The sequence below is a fragment of the Hemitrygon akajei genome, unplaced genomic scaffold (genome assembly GCF_048418815.1).
Source record: "Hemitrygon akajei unplaced genomic scaffold, sHemAka1.3 Scf000033, whole genome shotgun sequence".
NCBI classification, from domain to species: Eukaryota; Metazoa; Chordata; class Chondrichthyes; order Myliobatiformes; family Dasyatidae; genus Hemitrygon; species Hemitrygon akajei.
In genome coordinates, this window is record NW_027331919.1 from 4,885,609 (window position 1) to 4,900,240 (window position 14,632).

Below are 14,632 nucleotides of genomic sequence, written 5' to 3' on the forward strand. Positions count from 1 at the left end.
CAACCAGCGTCAAAGGCACCACCTTCCCCATCAGAGAGGACATCTTCAAGATGCGATGCCTCGAGAAGGGGCATCCATCAGCGAAGCCCCTCACCCCGGGACAAGCTCCCTGCTCAATACCACCATCGGGGAAGAGGCACAGCAGCCTGAAATCTCAACGATTCAGGAAGACCTTCTTCCCCTCCTCCATCCTATCTCTGAATGCATGAGCACCACCTCCACATTTTTTGCGCTATTTATTACTTTTTGTATTCTACATCAATTTTACATCTTTACGCCCGACCGATCCTTCACAAGAACAAATCTCAAGTGGCAGACGTCACAGAAAATGAAACAGGCCGTGAACTGGGGGAGAGGGAGGCAAGAAAGCGAAGTGTAGGAAAACGGGGATGAAATAGGGGGAGGTGGGAGGGGAGGAGATTGAGAGGGAGGGAGTTTCGAGGGACGATGGTAAAGTGAAGGCGAAATGGCGAGTAGGGGTAGGGTCGGGGGCAGAGAGTCGGAGAGAGAGAGAGAGAGAGAGAGAGAGAGAGAGAGGAAAGACGGGGTTTTCATTTGATTCTAGACGGCCCGACTGACTGTTGACAGAGATCCTTGAGCTTTTCAGAAATACCTGGGCACAAAGATGCAGACTTCTCACAGATGAAACGGAGCTGATCATTTTTGCAACTGCGAAGCAAACCGGATTTACATTCACTGCATTCGGACTTTCCATCGCTCATTTTGTACACGATGTTAGAGGACACTTTCCTGTCAAGGATGGGTAAACAAGTTCGTATGAGACAACGCAATTCCAGCAGACAGTCCTGAGTCAGTTCCCAAAATCACTGACATACTGTCTCCCCATGGCCCCATGCCAGTCTCCAAAATACTCCCATTACTTTACAGTCACACCGCAGGTCTGCCTCATAGGTCAAAATACCTTGACTTCCCACTCTCACCCCACAGATCAGTGTCAGTCCAAAGCACCCCACTCTCACCCCACAGATCAGTGTCAGTCCAAAGCACCCCACACTCACCCCACAGATCAGTGTCAGTCCAAAGCACCCCACTCTCTCACTCTTTCCGTACAGACCCGGAAACTTGCACTCTCACCCCAGAGATCAGTGTCAGTCCAAAGCACCCCACTCTCTCACTGTTTCTGTACAGTCCCGGAAACTTGCACTCTCAACCCACAGCCCCGTACCAGCCCCGGAAATAATCCCACCGCCCAGCCTTATTGTTCGAAACCTGAACATTTCTACTTCCCACTCAATGCCCAAACTGATCCCAATGACAAATTCAATTTCCAGAAATCTGTCTCAGTCCCCACTCTCTCCCAGAACCTGACAGTCCCCAAAATACTCCCACTGCCTCACTCTCTCCCAGAACCTGTGTCAGTCCCCAAAATACTCCCACCGCCTCACTCTCTCCCAGAACCTGTGTCAGTCCCCAAAATACTCCCACTGCCTCACTCTCTCCCAGAAGCTGTGTCAGTCCCCAAAATACTCCCACTGCCTCACTCTCTCCCAGAACCTGTGTCAGTCCCCAAAATACTCCCACTGCCTCACTCTCTCCCAGAACCTGTCAGTCCCCAAAATACTCCCACCGCCCCACTCTCTCCCAGAACCTGTGTCAGTCCCCAAAATACTCCCACTGCCTCACTCTCTCCCAGAACCTGTGTCAGTCCCCAACATACTCCCACTGCCTCACTCTCTCCAAGAACCTGTCAGTCCCCAAAATACTCCCACTGCCTCACTCTCTCCCAGAACCTGTCAGTCCCCAAAATACTCCCACTGCCTCACTCTCTCCCAGAACCTGTGTCAGTCCCCAAAATACTCCCACTGCCTCACTCTCTCCCAGAAGCTGTGTCACTTCCCAAAAGAGGCCCGCAGTTCCACTCTCACCCTACAGCTCCTTCCCAGTCCCCAAAATAATACCACTGTCCAAACATCTCCCAACAGCCTTGTGCAATCACCAAAACACTCCCACTTCCCACTCTCTTCCCACATTCCATGTCAGTCCCCCAAATTAATCCCGTTGCCGCACTTCCTCCCCATAGAGTCCTTCACCAAAATACTCCCACTGAAACATTTCCTCCACACAGACCTGAGTCAGTCACTGAAATAATCCAACCTCTCGCCGCAGATCTTTCTCTGTCCACTACATGCTACCAAATCCCACACTCTCCACACCGGACCTGTCAGTCCGCAAACTAGTTCCCCTGCCCGCTCCATCTCGCAACCCGTGTGTATCTCCAAACTGATCCCACTGCACACAATGTTCCCGCAGTCTGTGTCAGTACTCAAACTAAATCCACTGCCCACTTCATTCTCGCAGCCTGTATCAATCCCCAAACTGATCACACTGCACACAATTTTCCCGCAGTCTGTGTCAGTACTCAAACTAAATCCACTGCCCACTTCATTCTCGCAGCCTGTATCAATCCCCAAACTGATCCCACTGCACACAATTTTCCCGCAGTCTATGTCAGTACTCAAACTAAATCCACTGCCCACTTCATTCTCGCAGCCTGTATCAATCCCCAAACTGATCCCACTGCACACTATGTTCCCGCAGTCTGTGTCAGTACTCAAACTAAATCCACTGTCCACTTCATTCTCGCAGCCTGTATCAATCCCCAAACTGATCCCACTGCACACAATGTTCCCTCAGTCTGTGTCAGTACTCGATCTAAATCCACTGCCCACTTCATTCTCGCAGCCTGTATCAATACCCAAACTGATCCCACTGCACACAATGTTCCCGCAGTCTGTGTCAGTACTCGATCTAAATCCACTGCCCACTTCATTCTCGCAGCCTGTATCAATACCCAAACTGATCCCACTGCACACAATGTTCCCTCAGTCTGTGTCAGTACTCAAACTAAATCCACTGCCCACTTCATTCTCGCAGCCTGTATCAATCCCCAAACTGATCCCGCTGCACACAATGTTCCCGCAATCTGTGTCAGTACTCAAACTAAATCCACTGCCCACTTCTTTCTCGCAGCCTGTATCAATCCCCAAACTGATCCCACTGCACACAATGTTCCCGCAGTCTGTCAGTACTCAAACTAAATCCACTGTCCACTTCATTCTCGCAGCCTGTATCAATCCCCAAACTGATCCCACTGCACACAATGTTCCCGCAGTCTGTGTCAGTACTCAAACTAAATCCACTGCCCACTGCATTCTCGCAGCCTGTATCAATCCCCAAACTGATCCCGCTGCACACAATGTTCCCGCAGTCTGTGTCAGTACTCAAACTAAATCCACTGCCCACTTCATTCTCGCAGCCTGTATCAATCCCCAAACTGATCACACTGCACACAATTTTCCCGCAGTCTGTGTCAGTACTCAAACTAAATCCACTGCCCACTTCATTCTCGCAGCCTGTATCAATCCCCAAACTGATCCCACTGCACACAATTTTCCCGCAGTCTGTGTCAGTACTCAAACTAAATCCACTGCCCACTTCATTCTCGCAGCTTGTATCAATCCCCAAACTGATCCCACTGCACACTATGTTCCCGCAGTCTGTGTCAGTACTCAAACTAAATCCACTGTCCACTTCATTCTCGCAGCCTGTATCAATCCCCAAACTGATCCCACTGCACACAATGTTCCCGCAGTCTGTGTCAGTACTCGATCTAAATCCACTGCCCACTTCATTCTCGCAGCCTGTATCAATACCCAAACTGATCCCACTGCACACAATGTTCCCTCAGTCTGTGTCAGTACTCAAACTAAATCCACTGCCCACTTCATTCTCGCAGCCTGTATCAATCCCCAAACTGATCCCGCTGCACACAATGTTCCCGCAATCTGTGTCAGTACTCAAACTAAATCCACTGCCCACTTCTTTCTCGCAGCCTGTATCAATCCCCAAACTGATCCCACTGCACACAATGTTCCCGCAGTCTGTCAGTACTCAAACTAAATCCACTGTCCACTTCATTCTCGCAGCCTGTATCAATCCCCAAACTGATCCCACTGCACACAATGTTCCCGCAGTCTGTGTCAGTACTCAAACTAAATCCACTGCCCACTGCATTCTCGCAGCCTGTATCAATCCCCAAACTGATCCCGCTGCACACAATGTTCCCGCAGTCTGTGTCAGTACTCAAACTAAATCCACTGCCCACTTCATTCTCGCAGCTTGTATCAATCCCCAAACTGATCCCACTGCACACAATGTTCCCGCAGTCTGTCAGTACTCAAACTAAATCCACTGCCCACTTCATTCTCGCAGCCTGTATCAATCCCCAAACTGATCCCACTGCACACAATGTTCCCGCAGTCTGTGTCAGTACTCAAACTAAATCCACTTCCCACTTCATTCTCGCAGCCTGTATCAATCCCCAAACTGATCCCGCTGCACACAATGTTCCCGCAGTCTGTGTCAGTACTCAAACTAAATCCACTGCCCACTTCATTCTCGCAGCCTGTATCAATCCCCAAACTGATCCCACTGCACACAATGTTCCCGCAATCTGTGTCAGTACTCAAAGTAAATCCACTGCCCACTTCATTCTCGCACCTGTATCAATCCCGAAACTGATCCCACTGCACACAATGTTCCCGCAGTCTGTGTCAGTACTCAAACTAAATTCACTGCCCACTTCATTCTCGCAGCCGGTATCAATCCCCAAACTGATCCCACTGCACACAATGTTCCCGCACTCTGTGTCAGTACTCAAACTAAATCCACTGCCCACTTCATTCTCGCAGCCTGTATCAATCCCCAAACTAATCCCACGACCAACTCTCTGCTCACAAACTGGCATGACCCAAATCTCACCCGTCCTTGCATTTTCCAATCCAGTATGAACTGTGTTTTTCGCGGACAGCTTTCTCAACAAAATTCTGTGAAATTAAATTGCTGTCCTTAACGACTGAATTCAAGCACAATTTAAGGAGCGTCACTTTATGTCTGACCCCGGGAGTGTGTGATGGGACGGTGCGGTGGGAGATTCACTCTGTTTCTTACCCCATGAGTGTGTGATGGGACGATGTGAAGGGAGATTCACTCTGTGTCTGACCCCGGGAGGGTGTGATGGGACGGTGTGGAGGGAGATTCACCCTGTGTCTGACCCCGGGAGTGTATGATGGGACGGTGTGGAGGGAGATTCACCCTGAGTCTGACCCCGGGAGTGTGTCAGGGGACGGAGGGAGATTCACCCTGTGTCTGACCCCGGGAGATTGTGATGGGACGGTGTGGAGGAAGATTCACTCTGTGTCTGACCCCGTGAGTGTGTGATGGGACGGTGTGGAATGAATCCATCTATGATAGACCCCGGGAATCACATACCTCTTCCTCTTTTGAATTTATTTCGAGGAGCCTTGCATCAAAGTTTGAACAATATACCCTCGCTGCATCATAAGGTTTCTTCAAGGAGGATATTAGATAACAGCGATCTTCGTTTTCGATCCATTTCTGAGGACACGTCAGCTCTACAAATCAGGAACAAAAGACAGTGATTCTCCGTCCATAACTCCCTTTGTACCGACTGGGATCAGAAAAAGTCAAACTCCCTCCATAACGTCCCATTCCGGATTCAGACAGCAGGTGTCGCTGCTTTCTCACCGTCCCATCACGCACTCCTCCGGTCAGACATCGAGTGAACCTTCCTCCACACCGTCCCATCACACCATCACACACTCGGGGGGTCAGACACAGAGTGAAGCTCTCTCTCTCTCTCTCTCTCTCTCTCTCTCTCTCTCTCTCTCTCTCTCTCTCTCTCTCTCTCTCTCTCTCTCTCTCTCTCTCTCTCTCTCTCTCTCTCTCCACAGTCGCATTACACACACATGTGTTCAGACTGCACGCTGTCCACTTTCAAACCACGCGCTCTTGCGGACAGACACAGAGTGAATCTCTCGCCACACCGTCCCATCACACACTCACGTGGACAGACATGCAATGAAACTACCTCGGCACCGTCCCATCAGTCCCTGCAGGTCATTTAATCACACACATCCTGACCGGTCAGACACAAGTTTGGGTTCCGCACACAATGTCCCGTCTCACACTCTCGGGGACAGACGAAGAATGAAGCTCTTGTCTCACGGTCCCATCATCCTCTCCCGGTGTCAGACAAAAAAATGATGCTCCTTCCACACTGACCTATTACACACAACCCTAACCCTAATCCACACTATTACATACTCCTTGGGTCAGACATGGAGTGAAGATCCCTGCACACTCTCCCATCACACGGTCCTGCGGACAAACACAGAGTGAATCTTCCTCCATACTACCCCAATACAACCTCCCGTAGACAGATAGGAAATGAATCACTCTCTGCTTCATCCCGCCGCACACTCCCGTGGTCAACCATAGTATGATGCTCCTTCCACCCGGTGACATCACAGGGGTCATTAAACGAGAGACGTTCCCTCCGCACCGTCCTATCACAGAGATATCTGACACAGAGCGGAACACCATCCAGGCACGCGTCACCGTTCCCGGTATCAGGTAAAGTACATAACGCCCCCCGCCGGTCCGCACAAAGGCTTTCACCCACCCCACATCCCACAGTAGCTTTTCATCAGACGCAACTGGGTCGAACACGGAATCCCATCAAACACACACGGGGTGAGACACCGATTTATTTTCCCTGCACACCGTCCGATCACGCACTACCGGAGTGAGACACATAGTTTTCTCCCTCTACAAAGTTTCGTCACGCACTGCCTGGATCAGGCACAGAGTGAATTTCTTTCGCCCTGGCCTCATCACACATTCCACCGTTCAGAAATTTAGTGAAGTTTCCTGCACGCCGTCCAGTCACACTCCTCCGGGGTCAGTTTCTCCGTGTTACTCCATAGAACCATAAAACTATAGAACACTACAGCACAGTACAGACCCTTCAGCCCTCCATGTTGTGCTGACCCATATAATCCTTAAAAATGTACTAAACCAACACTACCCCATAACCCTCCAATTTTCTTTCATCCATGTGCCTGTCTAAGAGGCTCTTAAATACCCCTAATGTTTTAGCCTCCACCACATCCCTGGCAAGTCATTGCAGGCAATCACAAACCTCAGTGTAAAAAACTTACCCCTGATGTCTCCCCTAAACTTCCCTCCCTTATTTTGTACCTATGACCTCTGGTGTTTTTTCTATTGGTGCCCTGGGAAACAGGTACTGACTAACCACCCTATCGATGCCTCTCATATTCTTGAAGACCTCTAACAAGTCCCCTCTCATTCTTCGACGCTCCAAAGTGAAAAGTCCCAGCTCTGCTAACCTTACTTCATATGACTTGTTCTCCATTCAGGCAACATCCTGGTAAATCTCCTCTGCACCCTGTCCATACCTTCCACATCCTTCCTATAATGAGGTGACCAGAATTGAACACAATACTCTGAGTGCGGTCTCGCCAGAGATTTGTGGAGCTATAACTTGACCTCTTTAATCTTGAACTCACTCCCCCTGTTAATGAAGTCTAGCATCCCATAGGCCTTCTTAATTACCCATTCAACCTGCGCAGCGACCTTGAGGGATGTATGGATTTGAACCCCAAGTTCCCTTTGTTCATCCACACTCTTATGTAACTGACCATTAATCCTGTACTCAGTCTTCTGGCTTGTCCTTCCAAAATACATCACCTCACACTTGTCCGGATTGAACGCCATCTGCCATTTTTTATGCCCAACTCTGCAGCCTGTCTGTATCCTCTTGTAAGCTTCGACCACCTACAGCTCCATCCACAACTCCTCCAATCTTCGTGTCATCAGCAAACTTACTCACCCATCCTTCCGCTTCTACATCCAGGTCATTTATAAAAATCACAAATAGCTGGGGTCCCAGGACAGATCCCTGCGGCACTCCACTAGTCACGAACTCCAGGCAGAATACTTTCCTTCCACAACTACACTCTGCTTTCTTCCTTTAAGCCATTTTTAAAAAAATCCAAACTCCTTCCACACCGTCTCATCAAACACTCCCGGATTCAGACACAGAGCGAAGCCCCCGCTGCACCATCTCGTCACGCACTACGGGATTCAGAGTGCAGCTCTCTCTCCACGGTGCTATAACACACTTCAGACGTTAGACCTGAGGTGATTCGCTCTGGGCACAGTCCCAACATACAATCCCTCTGTCAGACACAGAGTGAAGCTGGATCCATACCGTCCCATCAGACATTCCCGAAGTCAGACATAGAAGGAAATTGTAATGTTATGTCTCACAATCCCGAGGTCAGACCCAGAGTGAATCCACCTCGACAACGTCAAATCACACTCTCCTGGGTTCAGTAATAGAGGGAAACTCCCTCCACGCAGCCCCGCACACACTCACCGGGTCAAACACAGAGTGAATCCCCCTCCATATATCTCTTAACACACTCCCGATGTCAAGCACAGACTGACGCTTCCTCTCTCCATGCCTGCCCTGTGATGAGGAGCGGGTGAAAGAGGGGGATGATGCCTCACCTCTTCTGCTGGTCAGCAATTCACAGATTCGAGCCTTGGCTTCGTTGGCAGATTTGTACTTCTTTTTCACCTTAATAAGCAGTTTACGGAGTTCAGTGTGACTTTGTTTAAGATCGGACAGATTAGTGTTGAGCGCAGAAAGATTGTTGAGACAGGTTCTCTGGGACAGATTCAGGTGGGAAATCTCTGATATTGTGGATTCAATGGTTGCGTTTAACTCATGAATTTGTAGTCGACATTGGCGTTGGGTCCTGTTCATCTCGTGATTCTCTTCCCGAAGGAGCTGGTTGTTTCGGTCGCATGTGATCTGAGACTGAGGAATCTGTGATACTGAGAGAGATGGGGAAGGATGATTAACGTTTACAGTGACACGTGAGTCAGCGTCACGCTACTATACGGGCCACAGAGAGTATTTTGTCAGTGTCACGGTGAAGGGAGTCACAATGAAGGATGTGCTGGTGGCACAGTGAGAGGCGTCGGCGCCTCCTTGAGGGTCGTGTCTGTGTCACGCTGAGGGGTATATCAATGTCCCGGTGAAGGGTTTGTTGATGGTACAATGGGGGTCAGCGTCAGTATCATGCGGGGCATGTCCGAGTTGCTCCGAGGAAAGTGTCGGTGTCACTGTGATGGGTGTTTAGGTGCACTGTCGAGAGTTGAGGCGGTTCATAATGTTTCTCGATGTCACTGCGAGGGAAATCCCAGAGTGAGGGGCGTGGGGTTGTCACGGTGGTTAGAGTATCTGTGTCATGGTCTGTGATGTACTGGTCTCACAGAAAGCGGTGTGTCTGTGTCACGGTGAGAGGCATGTCATGGCTACGTTGGGTGTGACAGTGTCATGCCACGGGGTGTACAACGTAGGTCGTGCATCGGTGTTATGTTGAGGGGTGATACTGTCTCGTTGAAGTGTGTTACAGTGACGTGTGAGTTTGTCATGGTGCGGTTCTGGGCGGATCACGTTGAGGCACTTGTTGGCGTCTCAGTGTCACGGTGAAGGGCGTGTCGGTGTCACTGTGGTGTTTTACAATAACAATTTAATTACATTTCGATCCCGTTAGGCTCACCATGGGTCGAGAGCCCGGCAACAATCAAGACAACGGCGGACGTAACGAGGCGGAGTAGGCAGATCCTACGGTTCGATCTATTTTCCATGTTCTCTTTCACTGTGTTGGTGAATTCAGCCGCGTCCCCCACTGGGACTCCCTTCCACCCACCAGCCGCGGTCTCTCCTTCCAACAAGATCACCCCTCCCTCTCTCAATCCCAGTTACATTGAGCCTCATCCCTGAGAGTCCAATCCCTTCACTTCCCAGGGCCGACAAGCGTCTCTCTGATTCCAGAGATTTTGTCACCTCTCCCGAATGCGATCGATTAAGTTGGAACTGGGGGTGTTTGACTGAGCTTTCAGGGGAGGCTTATCCAGAAGATTATGACACGTGGAATGCACGGGGAACTGGGCGTCCGGATACAGCGTTGCTTTTTCGGTGTCACTGTGTGGATGTAACTGTGTCATGGTGGGAGTTATGTCCCTGTCCAGGAAGGGTAGTGTCAGTTCCACGGTGAGGGGCGTGACAGTGTCACGGTGAGGTACTTGACAGTGTCACGGAACGGTATGTGTCAGTGTCACGGAACGGTACGTGGTGAGGTACACGTTCAGCGGCGAGTCAGTGTCACTGTGAGGTTTTACACTCACGTTTCATTCCACTCTGTTATGTTACGGTCTAACTCCAACCGGAGTCCGTTCGACTCACCATGGATCGACAGCCCGACCACTGTCAAGAAGAGGGCGGACGTAACCAGGCAGTGTAGCCAGATCTTACTGTCCGGTCTATTTCCGATGTTCTCGTTCGGCTCCTGTTTACGCGGACCTGTGGAAGAGACCATTCAGATAAACAGAGGGAGCGGAAAGGGGATGATGGGAGGGGAGCAATGGGCGGGAAAATGTGAGAGAATGGGGGAGAGAGAACGAGAAGAGAAACGGGAGGGGATATGGCCGCGTGAGAAGAGGAAGCGATGTTCTGTGTGAATGGGGAGTGGGATGTGTGAGAGAAACGGCAAAAGAGTGGGAAAGGGAGGGGTAGTGAGGGGAGAAAAAATTGGGAGAGAGAGGAGGAAGAGACAATGCAGCGAGAGAGAGGGTGCGAAAGACTGGAAAGACAGTGTGTCACGGGTTTATTATTTTCCGTAGCTGTATTGTCTTTTGCCCGCTTTGTTCCTTTTTCACACATGGGATAAATGACGGTCTTGTGAGGATGAACATGTTGTGGGGATTTTCGTGGACTCCATTGTGTTTCTTTGTTTTGTGGTGCTGGCGAGGAGAAGGGCGGTACGAGCACGTGATGGTTAGCGCAGCGCTTTACGGTACCAGCGACCCGGGTGCAATTCCCGTCGCTGCCCGCAAGGAGTTTCCAATTTCTCCCCACGAGCGAGTGGATTTCCCCAGGGCGCTCTGGTTTCCTCCCACAGTCCAAAGACATACCGGTAGGTTGGTTAATTGGTTATTGTACATTGAACAGTCATTAGAAAACGGAATAATTCGGAGAATTGTTGAGCAGAGCGGCCTGAATGGCCGGAAGTGCCTGTTCCGAAATGTTTTTCAGTAAAAAATTAAAACAAAATATATTTTGAGAAAAAAGATAAAAGATGGTGGGAAATGGTATACATATACAACCGGACCATCCGGTGTTTGTGATGGGTGTGATGGACCTGGATGAAAATAGAGATGGACGGTTGGACACAAATATCGGTGGTGTTGTGGACAGTGCGGAATATCGCCAATAGATTCGGTGGGGTCTGGATCAGTTGCAGATCTGGGTGGAAAATGGAAAACGGAGTTTAGCTCAGGTAAGTGTGAGGTATTTTCCTTTGGGGCGTTAAATGTGAAAGGACAGGAGACAGTTAACGACAGAACCCTTAACTGCCGACAGGGAAAGGGATCTCGGGTTGATCACGCGTTTCAATGGAGAGATAAAGAGTTGACTGCAGACGGGCCTTTGACAAAGTCTCTCTCATGGGAGATCTATTAACAAGATTGTGATTACTGGGATGCACAAGGTTTTTTGAATTGAGTCTCCGTACTGGCTTGTCCACAGAACCCAGAGGCCGGCGGACGTCCGGGACTGGTAGTGTTATCCATGGATCCGCACTGGGAACTCTGCTGTCTGCGGCCAAGACTAGTGAGAACCTGGACATTTAACAAGGCTTTGTCTGTTTCGAACATCCTGCATCGTAGACCAGCCAGAACAGCACAGGAACAGGCCCTTCGGCCGGCAATGCTGTCCAGGATGAATTCCCAATTTCCCTAAGTTAGCGAGTTAGGGAAACATTTCAAATTTGAGAATGATACCCTCTGAAACTCTTATGATCTTGTGTTATCTCTGAACATTTCGACTACCAAGGTAAAACATTTTACGTTTGTCCGGGTTAAACACCATCTGCCATTCCTCCACCCCATATCAGAAACTGATCTATTTCCTACGGAATTGAATGCAGGTCCTCTAAATGATCCTCAACACCCATCAACCTATCATCTACAAACATACCAAACCACCCATCTACATTCCCATCCAGATCGTTTATATAGATCACAGACAGGAGAGATCCCACCCTCATCCATAGATACAGGTCACTTCATTGGAGTAGAACAAGGTTACTCAATCACAGAATGCAGAATAAAATATATTTTCGTGAGGATCCAGGGCGTTTCATGAGAACAGGGTAGTAGACATGGTGAACCGGGAAGAAAATAATTCTTTTTTTTCACTTGGTAGACTACTCTGTGTGATGGTGTGGGACACTGGGGAATTTGACTGACTAATATGTCCGGATTGATAGACATAATGGACGCTTGTCAAGTCCCGAATCAAGATCCCATATGGTAGATCACTCTGGAAGATGGGAGACAGGAATGTAGAGAGAGACCGAGAAGTAATGGAGCGGTGAGACTGGGCGGGAGAGGGAAAAATAGGGAGAGTAGAAGAGAGATTGGACAAGAAGATGACAGGTGGCGTGAGACCCAGGGAGATTTGTCGGGAGGATTTGACAGTGGAGAACAGACCAGGAATTGGTAGTAGATGTACCATACAGAGACTTGACCAAGGCTTTTAACAAGGGCTCAGACGGTAGACTGGTCTGGAGATGGTGCGGAACCCATGGAGATCTGTCTGACCAATTTGATTGAGGAGTACTGAACAGGTCGAGGTGCAGGATGTAATATACTTAGATTTTAACAAGATCCCATGTGGTATACCGCTCTGGGAGATGTGCGACGCAGGGAGGGATGGCTGCTCCGGCTGATCCGGCTCGGAGATAGGATCCAAAGTTTAGGGTTGCAGTCCATCTCTCATACTGGAAGCACGTCACTAGCAGTGTTCACGGGTGGTCGGTGGTGGGACCATTGATCTTTGCCAACTAGATCGACCATTTATAGCAGATTATACAATACGCGGCAGGTAAATTTGCAGACAACATTAACGTCGATGGCGTTTTAAACAGTGAAGACAGTTATCTTTTACAGTGGGATCTCGATTAGCCTGGCAAGTCGCCGAGCTGGAGCACATGCAATTTATTTCGAGCTATCGTAATTCAGGAGGATAATCATCAGCGTAAAACTTACACGGTCAACAGGAGGAAAGTTGGGAAATATTATCGAACGTATGTACCCAGGGCGAGAGTTAAACTGTTTCCTGAAAGTTTAGTCACAGATAGGCAGGGATCCTGGGGAGTGTTGTAGAACAGAGGGACGCAGGGGTACAGGTACACGGTTCTCTGAAAGTGGAGTCACAGTAGACAGGGACCGTGGAGAATATTGTAGAACAGAGGGACCCAGGGCTATAGGTACACTGTCCTCTGAAAGTTGAGTCACAGTAGACAGGGCGGTGAAGAAGGCGTCTGTCGCGCCGCCCTTTTTCTGTCAGGTCAATGAGTACAGGAGTAGGGAGGTCGCATTGGAATCGTACAAGACGTTAGTGAAGCCACATTTTCAGTAGAGTGTTCCCTTGCCGTCGTCCTTCTCTGGATAAGATACCACTAAGCTAGCAACAGTGCAGAGGATATGCACGAGGATATTTCATGTACTGAGTAATGGAATTAAGTCAAGCAGTTTGGGACTTTATGCCTTGCAGCGCAGAGGTGATCTTACAGAGTTGTATAAAACCACATGGGGCACAGACAAGGTGAATGCGCACAGTCATTTTTTTCTCACGGCTTGGATCGTACAGGACCAAAGCGCTCAGGGATAACTTGACAGCAGTAGATGACGCAACTGGGGACAAGACTGACAACTCTTTTTTACCCAGACAGTGGTCCGTCTGTGGAACCAGCTGTCAGAGGAAGTGGTGGAACCAGATGCATTAGAACTTGAACACGTGTGCTAAAAACACGTGACCGCTTCAGAGTGATGTCATTAGAGTGAACTCTGACCTGCCTGTGCAGCCACTGACAGGTCTGCGGGTCTCACGGCGATGGGAGGATCTTCATCCTCATCGATGGGAAGTTCAGTTTTCCCGAGCTTTAGCAGAGAGTAGCTGGAGTTCAGGCCGTCTGAAAGGGAAAGAGAGAGAATCTGAGAGAGGGGTAGAAACAGAAGCTAGAGAGACCGGTAGAGAATTCTGGACAGAGAGACAGAGCAGAGAAAAGGGAAGAGAGAATGGGAGAGAGAGGGAGTTGAGAGGGAGAAAGTGTGCTGAAAGGCAGGGAGAAGAGTGACGGGGAAAGTCGGGTAGAGTGGATCGATGGAAGACAGGACCGAGGGTGAGAGACTGAAAGATAGTATAGAACGGGGGACAGAGAACTGGGAGATAGGGAGTGGTGGAGGAGAAGAGGAATAGAGGCTCCGAATTTTTGGCTGAATGGGGAGTGAGAAGTGTGAGAGAGATAGCGCAAGCGGGGAGAAGAAAAACTGGGACAGAGAAGGAAAGGGACAGAGGGAGCGAGTGAGAATTCATGAGAGAGGGTTGTGTTATTACTCTTCGTGGTTGTATTATTGTTTGCAAGCTTTGTCCTATTTTCACCCATTGGGTATATGATGGTCTAGTGGGGATGAACATGTTGTGGGGATTTTGTCGCTCATTTGTGTTTCTTTATTTAGTGGCTGCTTGCAAGAGGAGGGAATGTAGATAACGTGATGATTTACAGTACCAGAGACCGGGTTCAATTCCAGCCGATGGCTGCAAGGAGTTTGAACGTTTTACCTGTGATCAAGTGGGTTTCGTCCCGGT

The 14,632-nt window shown here is 49.4% G+C and overlaps 1 protein-coding gene across 1 annotated transcript in view; it reads right to left on the bottom strand.

Moving 5' to 3' along the window:
* Positions 1-238: 238 nt before the first annotated feature.
* LOC140719910 (uncharacterized) overlaps positions 239-14,632 on the bottom strand; it is a 30,179-nt gene continuing 15,785 nt past the window's right edge. The window contains exons 5-10 of the mRNA XM_073034837.1: positions 13,836-13,955; positions 10,166-10,282; positions 8,419-8,748; positions 5,293-5,435; positions 4,783-4,847; positions 239-750 (exon numbers count right to left, since the gene is read on the bottom strand). Of these exons, the coding sequence (XP_072890938.1) occupies positions 552-750; positions 4,783-4,847; positions 5,293-5,435; positions 8,419-8,748; positions 10,166-10,282; positions 13,836-13,955 (974 nt within the window). The 3' untranslated portion in view covers positions 239-551. The remainder of the gene's footprint in view (positions 751-4,782; positions 4,848-5,292; positions 5,436-8,418; positions 8,749-10,165; positions 10,283-13,835; positions 13,956-14,632) is intronic.